This window comes from Vulpes vulpes, chromosome 1 (assembly GCF_048418805.1).
Source record: "Vulpes vulpes isolate BD-2025 chromosome 1, VulVul3, whole genome shotgun sequence".
In the NCBI taxonomy this organism is placed as follows: domain Eukaryota; kingdom Metazoa; phylum Chordata; class Mammalia; order Carnivora; family Canidae; genus Vulpes; species Vulpes vulpes.
The window spans coordinates 44,283,602-44,299,332 of record NC_132780.1 but is presented as its reverse complement, the minus strand read 5'-3'; the positions used below and the strand labels follow the sequence as shown (position 1 = coordinate 44,299,332).

Here is a 15,731-nt window from a genome sequence, read left to right as displayed (position 1 = left end):
GTAGTAAGGTTCAGCAAAAGTATGATTTGACAGTTGATAGCTTGAATTCATCTGGTTGAAAAGAAAGATTTACTATCTCTGAGGGACTCTCCTTTATTACCTGATTGACATTTCTCTGTTTCCAACATATTGGCAAACATAGCTTCCTCTTTAGGTAGCACAGCATCAGAAGAAGGAGCCCCATCCCACACAGGAAGGCAAGGACATGACTACCTAGCAAGCTTATTTGGAGGTCAGCCATGGTGCACTAAGGCTTCTCAGACAAAGATGACTGACATTATTGGAAATGCACTGCTTCCTCAGGCCCCTGGGCATTGAGAGTACGTGTTCTAGACTAGGGTTCCAGGCACACATCACAGAGCTTTAGTACAGACACTAGAGGTTCTTTAGTGTGGGGGAGGGGACAACACTTGAGAGAGAAACTCACATGCAACCCTTCTCCCACCATCCACCAGCCCAGCAGATGTGTCCATCCTCCCATGGCCCCTCAGATGCCTCCAACCTACCTTCCTACTCCACTTATTCACTGTATCATATATTTACCTTAGTGAAATGTTCTTGTTCCACCTGTTACACTGATGTTACCTGAGACCCTTTTATTACTTGGTGATAGGGCACGAGAAATAGACTCAGTGGCATCCCCACCCTCCCCATCTCCCCAAAAGAATCCAAGTCCACCAAAGAGCATGAGAGCAGAACACCCTGAACCAAGGAACAGAAAGTACATGGCACACCCATGCCACCCGTGGCAAACAACTTAAAAAACTTTAGTTGTAATGCTTCTACTTCCCCAAATCCCTCTTAGGCTATACTTGCCCTATAGGTTCTCTTCCACACATAGAGTGTCTCAAAGGCCTGCTCCCTCTTTCTTCTCGCTATCAAAGCCCCTTCCTCCCACAAACATTTTTAATGATTCCTTTATTTCACAGAGCAAATGTGTTGGACCATAGCCCACAAGACCGAACTCATCGCAATTTAGAAAGTGGGCTCCTCTAGTGTAATGTCTGATGAGCACAATTGTAATTATCTTTAGCAGTACCTTTCAGGGTTTTTCCAATCACACATGTCCTTGCTTCTTCCATGAAAAGTATTTTTTCCCACGTACCTTCTGTCATTTCGCCAAATACATTTTGGCATCTCTATCCATTTTAAACAATAATGTCCCTCCTGTTGATGCTTTATATGTATTTGTGTCATCTCCCCACGCTAGCGAGTCATTTAATAGTTGTCACCCTTACAGCTTCATCATTTAGGTTATGTACTATTGAAATTAAGCCTGTATCATTTCCTTACCTTGACTCGCCTACATTCCCTCTTGTCATGAATCAGTCTTGGCCTTAGACACCCAGTCCTGTCCCTCCCGTTGAGGAGGGCTTACCAGTGGTGAGAGCTCCTTTCTCCACCTCTCTTCTCCTGCATCCTCAGCTTCACCATTGCCACGAGCCGAAAGGAAGGTACACTTCAAGCCCACCCCACCTCACACACCCTTCCTTGACTGCAGGAGGTATCTCTGTTAAGAAAACTCCCTCCACATATCTTTGTAGCTCTGGAATTAGTTTCGAATAGAAAGTGTGGTCTTGACTGTCTGGAAGGCCCCTAGGACTCACAACTGTACAAACATCCTTTAAAGTCTAAGCAAGATTAGCTCCACCCAAAAACATTTCCAAGGCAGAAGGGGTTATAAACATGGCACATCAAATTTATTTTTCAAAAATAGTCTTCTTCCTGGGCAACCCCGGTGGCTGAGCGGTTTAGCGCCACCTTCAGCCCAGGGCGTGAACCTGGAGACCTGGGATCCAGTCCCATGTCAGGCTCCCTGCATGGAGCCTGTTTCTCCCTCTGCCTGTGTCTCTGCCTCTCTCTCTCTCTCTCTCTGTCTCTCATGAATAAATACATAAAATCTTAAAAAAAAAAAATTGGTCTTCTTCCAAAAAAAAAAAAAAAGACAGAGAAACTGATCCAGATTAAAGGAAACTAAAGATACACAACAACTAAATGTAGTATGTGATCCTAGGCCAAATCATGTAAAGAACGTTTAAACAAACACACATAGATAGAAGATACCACTGGATACATTGACAAGAATGGAATATGAGTTGGAGATAGGTTAACAGTTTTGGGTCCATATTAAATTTACAAAACGAGATAATGGTGCTGTAAGAGTATTCTTTTTCTTAAGAAATGCACACTGAAATATACAGGGAGAAAGTGCTTGATGCATGAAATGTATTCTCAAATATTCACAAATGGATGCATATTTTTCACACGCATATACCTGGGTTCCTACACGGAGAGAGGAGGAAAGGAGATAGAGATTGTAAACAGGTCACATTCTTAATAGGTATCTGGATAAAGACTACCTGGCTTTACTGTCGATGCAACTTTGCCACAAGTTTTTTTTCAAATATACACTTTTTAAAAATGAAGTTAACCCAACCTTTGGGATTTCTGGCTTTGATTCCGGCAGCTGCTGCCTCCACCATACCCAGACCCCAGACGTGTGCAATGCCAACTTTAAAACAGTTGTCCCAGGTTCTGTCCCAGGCAAGAAACCCGGGATCCTCTGCATATTTGAAGTATGCTAACTTTTCTACAAAGTTTTACAGAATATTGGCAAAGAGCATCAACGTTCCAAAAAAGGGGTGACTTTTAAATTGTATGCATGAATTAATATTTACATAAACATAAAACAAACAGGACCAATGATTCAACATGTTTACTACACAGAACCTCTCATTTCTTTTTTATCTAGGTGCCCAGGTTGCTCGTCTTCTGGATTTTACAGTTGTGAATTGGTTTGCCAGCACTTTGCTTTTGCTCTGCTAGTAAGTGACCACTCCTCCACTGGATTTCCACCTTGCAAAAATGTGTTGACATCTTTTGTTTTATATGCTCCCCTTCTTGCTATCCTTAAGTATTTGCTTTTGAATCCTTTCCTTGTTTTTAACAGCCTTATTGAAATATGGTTCACACACCATACAATTCACACATTTAAGTGTATAGTTCCATGATTTTCAGTATAGGCACAGACATGAGCATCACTACAGTCCATTTTAAAATGTTCATGACTCCAGAGAAAAAAATCTGCAGTTCTTTTCTATCATTCCCTCTCCCCTCATCCCTCGGCTCTAAGATCAATCGGCTTTCTGTCTCTATTCTGGACATTTGATGTGGATGGCTTCTTTCACTTAACTTGATGTTTTCAAGGTCCATCCGTGGTGTGACATGAGTTTGAATCTTATGAATAAGGTAGCTATGAAGCTTTGTTTACATGTAGAATTATGTTTTCATTTATCTTGAGTATACACCTAGAAGTGGAACTGCTGGGTTACATGATAACTCTCTGTTTCACATTTGGAGCCACTGCAAGACTGTTTTCCAAAACAGCTGCACTATTTTCCATTCCCACCAACATACTCTGGGGTTTCTGATATCTCCACATTCCCACCAACACATGTATTATCTTTTCTATTCTAGCCATCCTTGTAGGTGTGAAGTGCTAGCAAATACTGGTTTTGATTGGCATTTCCCCAATGGCTAATGATGTGGAGCATTTTTTCATATTATCGTTTACTTTTAAAGGCATTTTGGGAAAGAGAGGAATGTTTGATGGACTGTGTTTAACTTGGAACACGTAGTTCATTTGAACAGTGACAGGAAAATTTTTCTTCTAAATATTTGAAAACACATAGAACAGTGTCAAGTCTTTATCAACATGTACAGTGATCTCTTTCCATACATTTTTGCATGTTACAGTTACCGTGTGATTAAGGGACAGTGAAATGGTGCCCTGAAATTGCTCTGTAAGATTACTTCTTGTGTGGAGTTGAGGAATTCACTCAGTGGCTCCTCAGGGTTGACGATAAGGCACAGGAGAACTGATTGTCAAACTCTCTGAAGCTCAGTGCCTTTTCATCACCAATGTTGTATTCATCACGTCTGTGGTGAATATGTTCCACAGGTGATAAATATCAAAGAAATGTGAGAGCTTTGACATGGGCATATAGCATATGTCCAAGAGATGAATGGCAAGATGTTTAAATGGGCTTCTTCACTTTAGTGTAAAAGATGGGAGAGATCACATCTGCTAAATGATAATAGAGCAAGTTGGGTGAGGGATATGTGTGAAGTTATACTGCTCTATCTGCTCTTTTACATGTTGAAACATTTCTGTAGCAAAATTGTTAAAGAAATATAAGATATTGAATGTCTCATATAGACAAGGAAGGGTGAAGGAGGATATCTGGCAAGGGTGCATGAGTCCACCAAGACTAGAATTTAGCTATCTTTCAATAAGGACATTTTAGGAAGTAGATTTCCATTGAAATTGGGAAGGAGACCTCTTTCCACATAACAGGAAGGAAAAGGAAAATGAGAAATGGGAAAATGTTTTGTGGAAGGTTTTTGTTTTGTTTTGTTATGTTTTATGAAATGCTGCCATGTCACGGCTTGACATTCACGGCTCCTCTGTGAATGGTGGTCCAGCACACCTACTAGGCAAGTGAATCTGGCCTAAGTTTGAGGAATGTGAAGGAAATTTAAAATAGATCTGAGGGATGCCTACATGGCTTAGACTGCTAAGTGTCTGCCTTCAGCTCAGGTCATGATCCTGGAGTCCTAGGACTGAGGTCTGATCAAGCGGAGCCTTCTTCTTTCTCTCCATCTGCCACTACCCGTGATTGTGCCCCTGCTCTCTCTCAAAGAAATGTTAAACAAATACATCCGAGTAACACTGGGGAGAGAATGTACTAAGGAAATAGTGAATTAACTCCATTTATTTGTTCACGTGTCAGGAAGACTGGCATAACCATTTCTGGAGTGAACGAATGAATTCCAGGGACTGCTGGGGCTGACTTTCCTGTGGCATCAACAGACCCAATTTTGAGATGTGAGACATAGTCCAATAGTAATCAGTTACTTCCTGACAGGCATTTCTAGAAAAGGCAGAGAGACAAGATTTTGCCAGATAGAAAGAACTGAAGGGGATTGACAGGGTGCACTTGTACTGGAGGCTTTTTTTTTTTTTTTTTAATTGTTGGCGGGACACATCCCCATAGGAAGCCTGCGTCTCCCTCTGCCTAGGTCTCTCATGAATAAATAAAATCATAAAAGAGTTGACGTGATATCACGTTATCCACAGATGTTAGAGCCTGCATTATGTCATCACCTCCTCAGGTTCCCTGCCTGAGGCCCCATTCCACTTACAGTCCCTCTCAGGGCCGCGAGCACACTCTTTCTTTCTGTGGCCCTAAGGTTCAAACACTATCGGGTCAATGATAACCCTGCACAAGAAGATATACTTGTGGTAGTGAAAGAGGTAGCCAACTTCTGGTGTTTTGTTTTAGCCCTGAACAGTCATGCGTCTCTCTAGACTACCTCAGGTGCTCTCTAGGACACCCACCCCAGTTTTGAGTCCCAGTCTCAAGTGGAGTTGCCTTCTCTCCAGAACCCTACTGCAAATGTGGCTATACACGTAGGGTTGGCTTAGAAAATGCATTCCATGGAGGTCCATGGTAAGCCCCCAAATATCTCTACTCTGGTACACGGTCTAGAACTCACCTCGGGTTCATAAGTTGCAGGTCTTCTGGGGGAGACCTAACATGGATCCACTAAGGCCGTGAATATCAAAGGTGGTACCTCCCTCCTGATAGGTGAACTATCCATACTTAAGGCAAGATCTTATACACTGCCACCAACCGTGGAAGAGGGAAGCTCACCTTCCCCAAAAAGGGATGCCATGCCTGACCTTCTGCAGGTATTGAGTACTGGAGGGACAGCTCCATGCCGTTTTGGCATAAAGCATCAGTAGGCTGTGCTGTGCTCCAAACTGCCTCAAAGTGGTGGTGCCTGGATCAGATTGAAGAAAAAGTGGACCAGGACGTGGTCATGATAGCGGGGTGATGAGGCATAAACCTTCATTCCACCAGCAAGGTCACTCCTCCACCTCTTCATTTCGTTTAAGGCATCTTACCCTGGGAGGTGGTGTCTGCCTGAGAGCTAAGTGATGCTTTTTCTCTGCTGAAAATGAGAAAATGCCCAGGGAAGGGAAGCACTTCCAGTGGAAACCTCCATGTCAAGTTTCACATGATCCACATGACAGATGCTTAAGCAGCATCTCCGTTCGTAGACCCTATCCCAACCATCCCAAGATCAACTGGGATAACATCCCCCCACCAAACGCTCCCATTCAGACTTTACCCAGCTGTGGGATCCTCTGGTCACTGAATTCTAAGTAATGATTATGCCACTGTACCACAATAACTGTGAAAGAGAAACAGTCGCCTAATTGTTATTTTCTGAACTATACCTCACTTTGAACCTCCTCAGGTATAGAACAGTTGCTCTAAAGGGTATAAAACACTCAATGAGGAGAAAGGTGTGGGATGCTAAACGTTTTCAGTAAGGCTAAGCTAAGGCGCAGGAGACAGAGCCCATCTCCTCACACTTCATCAGAGAGGAAATTGGCTTTTGGGGGCACATGATAGTTCTCAAGAGCTAAAGGACATTGGTCACCTTTCAGAAGCCAAAGGGAGCAATCAAAAACAGCTGAACTAACTCCTTCCTTTCCATGAGCACAAGCCCTGAGTTACCCAAAACCCATGCCCCAGTGCAGTACACAGAAAAGACACCACTATTAGAGAATTATTTATTGGAGAGTATCAATATTCATAGGGGATTGCTTGGGGGTGGGAAGTCTTCCCGCCCTGGAAATTCTGGAGAAGAGTTTTATGTCTAAAGAGCAGAGACAGACCTCTGAACACAGAGCTTTTAGCAGCCAAGAGATTGGCCGGAGGACCCTGGCCACCTGGATGCCTGCTGGTGGGGGTTGGGTGGGGCACAGGCTCCCTGTGGGGCATGGATAAGGGATACTTCTGACACAACAGCTGGTCCTTAAATGCCACAGCTTTCTGGGGGCATCTCTCCTTGTCTCTGATCTGTCCAATACTTCTAGAATGACCTTGGCCACCAAAGACAGCTTCTTGGTGGCAGGAATTGGTATCTGTCTCTTTACAGGAGGGAGTCCTGTGGTTGAAAGGACGCCCCTGAACAGACTGTGCCTGGGCCTGCACTTGTGCTTTTGGCCGAGTTTTCCCAAACTTGGTTGGGGAGGGTAGGGGCTGTTGAGGGCAGGTGATATCTATTGCATGCCTGCGCCCCATTTCCTCCTCTAGAACCTTCCCTCCATCTGTCATGATTTTCTGATCTTCGGTCATCCCAGTAAAGGCAGCTCTACCTTTAACTAGGCCTCGGCTTTCCACAGATGATTGGGGGGTGCCCTTTACCTGGGAGTTTTGCCTTTTGCATTTTATCCCAGGATTAAGCCATTGCAAAAAGGGATTCATTTTTTCTCTGAAAAGGCTTTCAGGACGAGGCTGATCCTTCTGTGATAGGGTCTGGGAAGGCTTGCTTTCAAGCTTCTTCCACCCCACATCCTGAGTAGGGAAACTCTTCTTCAATGCCACGTCCTTAGTAGGGAAACTCTTCTTTCTAAGGTGGGATTTTCCCAATTCTACATCCCATCCACCAAGCTCTTCTGCTTTGGAGCCTAGAGGGCTCACAGTCACTGCAGCTGGTGGGAGATTCTTATTCTGGTGCTTCCTAAAGACATGCTTAGAGACCCAAGGGTCCTGCTGCTGTTCCATACTAACTTTGGTGTCCTCCAGATGGACACGCAGCACCGGGGAAGCTCCTATGTCTCCACTGATGATACCCTGGGCATGAGTCAGTGAGACCTTGTAAGGCAAACTATTTGAGGCAGGAGGCAGGCTAGTGCATTGGCTGTGGACCCGGCTATACTCCCTGTTCTCCAGCTTAAGCTTTAACTCAGACAAGAGTTGTTCTTTAAGTTTTGATGATTTAGGATCTTGGAGAATTGATATGTTTTGGGAGGGGCTTTGAATGGGAACAGTACTTCTGACTTTGTTCTGATTCACATGTAGCTTGCTGGTTGTCAAGATATCATTAGATCGTGATTGACGAGCATCAAGTTCCTTGGCCCTGAATATCTCTCTGGACACTGTGGGCACAAGGACAGATATCTTTCTGCCTTGTTGCATTTCTACTCTCCCACTGGAATATGCACGCTTATCCTTGGGCTCATGCCTGGCCCCAGCTTCCCTTGCAGGCTGTGTTGGGGGCCATCTGTTGGCTGGGAGAGTCTGTCTCTGACTTGCTCTGCCTGTGATGTCATGTCTGATAGGTGGAAAATCTGTCTTCCTTAATTCTCTGAACATCCTCTGCAAGCTCATGGTTGATATGAGGGGGTGATCCACTTGGGATTCTCTATTCTCCCTTGCCCATAGTTGAGGCGGCAGGGAGAGGACGATCCAGGATGGGGGCTGAGTTTGCTATTGCTGCCTTGTCTCCAAGGAGAGATTTAGAATTTACCTCAGAAATCAGGTTTGTTGAGGAACAAAAGCTAGAATGAGTTGAGGCTTCTCTCAATTTAAAGAGCTGTATGGATTCAAGGACCTTGGGGGTAGACCCCATATCATCCTCATATGAAACCTTCTAATATGGGCTTCCAGCATTTCTTGTGCACTAGATTCAACAAAGGGAAGCTCCTGGAAGGTATTCAGGGTGTAGTCTTCACCCACTGACGGTGGCAAACTTCTCTGTTTTATTTCAGTGTGGGATTTCTTCGAAAGAAGCAACATCTGCTTCATAGTATGCCATGAATTATGCACGGTCCCAGGGAGCCGACCCTCATTGATATCCTCAAACTTTTTGCTCAAGTGTATTTTCAGGACATTTTCAAGTTGTCTCTGACCTGCAGTGGCCAAAGACGTTGGATTTTTCTCTGATGGGCTCCTAAATTCCTTCTCAGAATCTTACCCCAGATCGTTATCTGAAGAATTCTGACTCAACAGATGATCTTTGGGGCCACTCCCTGGGTTGTGTCCCTGATCTTTCTGCATGTCAATGTTCCCTAGCTGAAGCAATTCTGAATCCCGCTCATAGCTTTCAGATTCACTCAGGTTACTGTGATTCTAAGAGATCCATGTGCGTCCACGAAAGCGCTGGAACTCAGGTGTCTCTGAAGAGTCACTCGGAGGCATCATCAGTGACACAGACTCATAGATCCTGCGGGGAAGGCCCCACTGGTGTTGGATGAGCCTCTTTGTAAGGTGATGCTCTAGCTCCTTTCGAAGCTCTTCACTGAGAGGAAACTGCCCAGGAAGGATAGAGATTGCAACACGGGCCTGGGAGGCCGGGCGTTTAATAGAATGGTTAGGAGCTGAAGGACAAAAGTCCTTGTTGGATCTTTGGACCACAGGGGAGTAAACCCCACACACTTTCCTGTTGCTTCTGCAACACATTCCATTCCAACCTTTGCATTTCAGAGGATAGGAGAGGCTCTGATTTGTGCTGGGGTCTGTGAAAACACACCCCACAGATCTTAATCTGGGGTAGAGGACCAGATGGCAGGATTGGGAGTGGGGATTTAAGATGGGTTTGGGGCTGGATCTGAGTGATAGGTTGGGACTGGTTCTCAGGCAACAGTAGAGGAAATGGATGGGGAACTACTGGAGATTCCTGGCCTGTGGAGGTATTCGAGATCCTACTGAAAATACAGATTGAGGAACAATCATCCGAATCACAGGCAGCGGAGGACAAGGACTCACTATGCAGAGTTGGGAGACCCCAGAAGAGCTGGATAGGAGTTTGCTGTAAATGGCCCTCCTCTAAGGGTGTAGGATATGGGGGCTGCCGATGCACAGGCATCTCCTTTGATTGGTCTTTGCTGCTCCAGATAGGAAGCAAGTCTGACAGGTCAGGCTTATAAGCTATTGACCCCAGCATTTTCCCCAATGAATTTGGTGGGTAGTCTGGCTTAAGGTTTTTTGGAAGAGAAGAACCCCGTTTCATGTCCTTCCACATCAGGAGGTCACTCTTCTTTTGGACTTGTTTCTCCAGCAGGGCCAGGACATCGGGGCTGAGAAGTGAGAGGTTACCAGGCTCTATAAGGTTGGCTGCAGGGTCTCCCCTGGAAGAAGCCTCTGAAGAATGGAGGGCCAGAAACTCTTGAGGGAAGTGACATGGAGCCAAGGTTGAAGGGAAAAAGTCTTTGGCATGAGTTTGCCACCGAGGGCAGTCTGAAATTGACAAGCTGGAGTGGTCAATACCTGTGCTCGTTGTGACATAAGTAGATAACCTACCAGGGCTATCTGCAGATGAGCTCTCCGGAACAGGCTTCACTGTGATGGAAAACGACTTAGACTGAGTTGCAGTTATACTGCGGTCTGGTGGTGATACAGACAGGGTTGGTGATGCTTGGGGACAAGCAGATGAATCAGTGGGATTTGCTGTTTGGGAGTGTTCCGGTAAGGGGTTGAAGATGGTATTCAGAGACAAGTTGGCCTCTGGTTGGACAAAAGAATCCACTGTCTGAGCGTCATGTGGTGGGACTGGGGGAAAGGCAAGGGGCTGGGGTGAGAAATGGTCCATAGGGAATTTGGAATGCAAGGGAGGAAAAGGCTCTGGTGGCAAAGAATCACCCAGTGGTGAGGGTGGAAATAAGTCAGTCAAGGGGGTCACTGGGTTAGGTGAGAAGATGGAGGCAGGTGGTGGGGAAGGTTCAGACAGGGAAGCTGATATTAGGTCTCCTGGAGGGACTGCTGAGAAGGCAGGGGACAGAGTGAATGATGAGTCAGTCACAGGAGCTGTGGAAGCCAAGGGAGTAGCATCTTCCAGGGCCTCCGGGAACAGCAGCCGATTGATCTCAGCAGTTGTGCCATTACACACCTCACAGGAGGGGTCTGGACATAACAGTTGATGAAAGTAAATGGTATCATGATGCCGGCCTTGGGGGCTGCAGGAGACAGTACAGGAGGTACAAAGCTGCAACCAGGAGCACAACAAGGGAAGGAGGACATGCTGGCCTGGCAAGGGAAGGGCCACCTGATGCCTGCTGCCCTTTCACAATGCCCCACATTTAGGAATTCACCATGCACTCAGTGCCTTCACCCCTAGGCCTTCATTCACATACCCCCCCCCCCCGTTACTATGGGTAACGCGCCCCCTCCCGCCCATGACTATGGAGGCTGCATATCGGATCCCTGCAATTGCATAAAACATGCTCCAAGAGGGATCAGGATAGAAGGGGAACTGGTCACCTTCTTAAAACAGAGAGAAGCTTCCGTGTCTTCTCCACTTCTCCCTGGTAGCATCTGTAGTCTGGGAAACCAGGAGAATGGGTTAAATGTAGTGAAGGGAGAAACCTATGTATTAATACAGGAATCCCTTAATGTCACACCCTTGGGATATTAATGTCTGAAGCCCCAATAATCAGTACATGAAGTCAAATGATCAATATGTGAACCAGGTTAGTATTAGCCTGTGTCATGTATGAAGTACTTTCATGCACATTATCTCATGTGATGTTGAGACGACATCTGTGAAGCACAGAGGTCAGTTTTTCCCTCGGGGAGGAATCTACAGTATCCATGAGGTCACAAGTCTTTCACAAATAAGGGCCAGAAGTTCTGACTCTTGACATCTCACAGGACTACCTCATGGGCAACCCTCCTTGCCCAGGTCCATCACTGCTTCATGCTCTGGGATGGGCCGAGTAGGGAATCTAAGGGTCTCGGGCTCCAAGTTCTCTTAGTCCTCTGTTTCTGAGGGGGACTATCAGCCAACATCCTCAGATCATGGACCTGGACCTCACCGAAAGGACAGGAAGGGTCACCCTTGGAGAGCTCAGGTGGCATAGGCAGAACCTTACCTTTCAGTGGCCCGCCTTTCCTCCTCCTCTTGCTCTGCCCTGACCCTAGAACAAAAATAAAAGAATGAAGGGTTGGGACTCCTCTCGCTCTCACTCTTCCATCAGAAATGCAGACACTATCATCCAAGAATAGTAGGGATAATTTTAATTAATAAAGCTCTGTGTTCCTTGCAAAGGTGATAAAAAGTTTTCTATTTACCCTGGATAATTGAAAGGACGACTTTATGAGGCCCACAGCTAATATTCTCAGGCAGAAGTCCTTCGATCAAGGAAGACAAAGAACCAGAAGCCTGAACTCACATCTGTGTTCCCTCAGGGCAGGACCCTGTGTCCTATGACATAGCTCTGACTTCAGTCTGTTCGCAGACGCTCAACACTGTGCTCCAGATCGCCCAACACAAAGGAAGACTTGGTCGACTAATGCCTGATGTGGGAATGTGACTCATGGTCAGGAGCTACAGAGCTTTCTTCTGTCATATGGATTCCCATACTCTCTATATAACATAATGTAGGACGAGAGAATCCCTGAATGTGGGATTTTATTGAAGACTTGCCACCACATCAGATATAGCCTGTGAGTTACAAGTAGAAACCTTAGTCCTTCCTTAACCCTTAGCCCTGCTAGATCTCTTTTCCTAGAGGAGTGACAGTCCATTCTTACCTTAGACATCCCATCTTAAGTGTCTCTCTGACCTTACCACACTCTTGGAAGTTGGGATAAGAAATGGAAACCATAATAATCTGGGTTGATGGGCTCCCCCAGAATTCCTTAACTTGTGGATGGATTTGGTTCTCCAACGTAGAAAAGGAATCCCCAGCAGATAGAACAGGAGCAGAAGGAGCACTCCGCACACATAAACAGACAGGTAAAGTTAGGGTCAGTCTCTAAGCATGTAGAGACAGAGCTCAGATACGGTTCAGTATCGCGATTCAGAAAAGGAAAACATTCCAGTTTTGAAAATCCTTTTTCTGAATCACAATGCTGCCTGTAGGCAACTGAGCTCTGAGTGTGCAGATGCTAAATATATATACTCCCGAGGCTTACAGCACAGAGCACTGAGGAGTCACAAATGGTTTCTGAGGGTGTAGGGGGGACAATCAGGAGCATGTCGGCAGCCTCTCCCTCACCTGCCACCCCAAAGAACTCTTTACATCCTACCTCAGTACTTCAGGTCTCCTTCCTATCCTGCCATCCTCATATCCTACTTTCATCATATCATACACATCCCTATATGTACTTTTCCACTTGTTCCATTATTATTTTGAGTCCCCCTTGACCTTGTAGAGAATTTGGTTGGTGTCTTACCAGTTAGACCGCCTTCGAAGTGCATGTCTACCAGGAATTTTTACGACCCTGACAATTACACTCAGGATCACCTATGTACTCAAATTCCCCTGTCCTCTTGAATGTTTTTGCCTACAGGGAACCAAGAAATAGACCCTGAAGTCTTGTACATGTTCCACAGCAACATGAGTGGTATTTTACCCAAGACCTGCCAATGCTTCAGAGAGCCCGTGAGTTTCAAATAAGAAACCTTCATCCCTCCTTAACCTTTAGGCCTGCCACATCTCTTTCCTACAGGAGTGACCATTCTTTCTTTACCCTTCCCAATCAAGTTGTGTCATTGGCCGTACCAAACCCTCTGGGAAATTGAGATTAGCAATGGAAACCCTAAGAACCTGGGTTGAAGCCTCCCCGGGATTCCTTACCTTGTGGATGGGTTTGGTTTTCCAACAAGGAAATAGAATCCCAACCAGACACCTCAGGAGCAAAAGCAGTACTCCCCACACACAGAGGACGAGGAAAGGACCGTCAATATCCAAGAATGTGGAGCCAAAGCTCAGAGATTCTTTTCTTCCTCTATTCAGAAATGTGAAAACATTCCAGTTTTCAATCTCTGATTCTGAGTCCCAAGGCTACCAGTAGGCAACTGAGCTCTGAGTGTGCAGACGCTAAATATATATACTCCCGAGGCTTACATCACAGTGCACTGAAGAGTCACAGATGGTTTCTGAGGGTGTGGGAGGGGACGATCAAGAGGTTGTTCACAGCCCCTCTCCCAGCCACAAGTCCAAAAACCTCTCCACCCTTCCTCGGTCCTTCAGGTCACCCCTCGACCCTGCCATTCTGCTTTCCTACATATCATCCTACTTTTCTACTTTCATCATATCATACATGTCCCTATATGTACTTTTCTGCTTCTTCCATCCATTAATACTTGGGTTCCCCCTTGACTTTTTGGAGGCCTCTGTTTGTGTCTTACCAGTTTGACTGCCTTCAAAGCGCACTGTCTACCAGGAATTTTTAACTGGACCCTGACAATTACACTCAGGATCACCTATGTACTCAAATTCCCCTGTCCTCTTGAATGATTTTGCTTTCAGTGAACCAGAAAAAGTCCCTAAAGTCTTGTACATGTTCCACAGCAACATGAGTGGTATATTACCCAAGACTTGCCAATGCTTCAGAGAGCCTGTGAGTTTAAAATAGAAAGCTTCGTCCCTCCTTAGGCCTGCCACATCTCTTTCCTACAGGAGTGATGGTCTATTCTTTCTTCCCAATTGAGTTGTGTCATTGGCCTTACCAAACCCTCTGGGAAATTGAGATTAGCAATGGGAACCCTAAGAATCTGGGTTGAAGGCTCCCTGGGATTCCTTACCTTGTGGATGGGTTTGGTTCTCCAACAAAGAAATGGAATCCCAACCAGATACTTCAGGAGCAGAAGGAGCACTTCTCGCACACAGACGAACATGAAATGATCAATCTGTAAGAATGTGGAGCCAAAGCTCAGACATCTGTCTTCTCTACATTAGTTCCCTGATAGTCATACAAATCCCTTGTCAGTGACGTGGGGCAATGTAATAGAAATCCTGTAGACTGGGTCATTTAAACAACACACTTTTTTCATAGTTTTGCTGGCTGGGAAGTGCAGGTTGCAGGCACAGGCAGATTCAGTGTCTGTTGTGCCCCACTTCTTATTTCAGAGACAGGTACCACTTCTTCTTACAATCCTCATGGGGCAGAAAATACGTCAGAAGGGGTTTCTGGGGTCTCTTTTCTAAGGGTATGAATCCCATTTATGAGGGCCCCATTCTCATGACATAATCATTTCCCAAAGCCCCCATATCCTAATACCATCACATTGGGATTAGGGTTTCAACATAGTAATTTAGGGAGGAGCACAAATATACAGTTCATACCAGTCCTCAAAGGCCGGGATAGGTTGCAGTGTGCTAAGCTATTGATCCCCTCAGTCTTCTGGTGGCAGAGTGGGGCCCAGGAGTGTCCCAGCCTCGGTGCAGAATCTAGTCTTGGAGAGTCTCACCGGATGCCCTTGTGAACCCTCTAAACATAATCTTTTCCTAAGAGTGCCTTGCCATGAGAAAGGGTTGAGAAGCTCCACCCTATGTCACCATCCCATCCCCAGGTATGTTCAAATTTCAACGACCTGTGACACTTTTTCCAGGCTTCTTTTGTAAGGTTCAAATAATCCCAATAATTCCCTCTACACTGCCTACATATTTTGAAACTCTTTATCTTCATGACTGCTGTCCTCTGAACGGCCTCCTAACTTCTCATGTCTTTCTTAAACTGTGAAGCCCTTTATTTGACACTTCTGACCTAGCACTATTAACTTGATCGTCTATGAAAGGGTAGGACAGCCTTCACCCTGACCCAGCAGAGTCTCCTTTCAATTATGCAGGAACAGGTAACCTGCCTGGAAGGTAAAATCTGCCAAGAGGTGTCGCTCCCTCCTCACCTTGGCATGCAGTCTCGGCCACGTTTTCATTTCATAAATATTTACTTTTGGAAACCAAAAAGACACAAGTACCTGTAAGTCCTGGTCTCTGTCCTTAAGGATATCATGCTATTCTAGGGAGAGTCATACACAAGCCAAGGGTTACACAAGTACACAGGACAGGCATCCTGGCACATTTGTGAATTGTCAGCTGATCTCTGGGACAGATGAGCAAAGTGACAAGTACTGAGGGTCGTAAATGC

At 45.6% G+C, this 15,731-nt stretch overlaps 2 protein-coding genes across 2 annotated transcripts; both read right to left on the bottom strand.

Annotated features, from left to right (window-relative positions):
- Window positions 1-6,632: 6,632 nt before the first annotated feature.
- Window positions 6,633-8,249, bottom strand: LOC140599606 (spermatogenesis-associated protein 31D1-like). The gene has a single exon (XM_072762909.1). It carries the CDS (start codon window positions 8,247-8,249, stop codon window positions 6,660-6,662), a length of 1,590 nt encoding a protein of 529 aa, XP_072619010.1. The 3' UTR covers window positions 6,633-6,659.
- LOC112911322 (spermatogenesis-associated protein 31D3-like) lies at window positions 6,633-14,485 on the bottom strand (the record flags this gene model as incomplete). Its single annotated transcript, XM_072747802.1, is given in 6 exon segments — window positions 6,633-9,281; window positions 9,283-10,827; window positions 10,830-10,842; window positions 11,118-11,178; window positions 11,729-11,773; window positions 14,389-14,485. Coding segments are annotated over 6 exon segments (2,052 nt in total), but the record flags the coding sequence as incomplete, so codon positions are not given.
- Window positions 14,486-15,731: the final 1,246 nt, after the last annotated feature.

Coding starts and splice junctions, on each gene's coding strand:
- LOC140599606 (XM_072762909.1), bottom strand. CDS start 8,249: ATGAGCTTGCAGAGGATGTTCAGAGAATTAAGGAAGACAGATTTTCCA.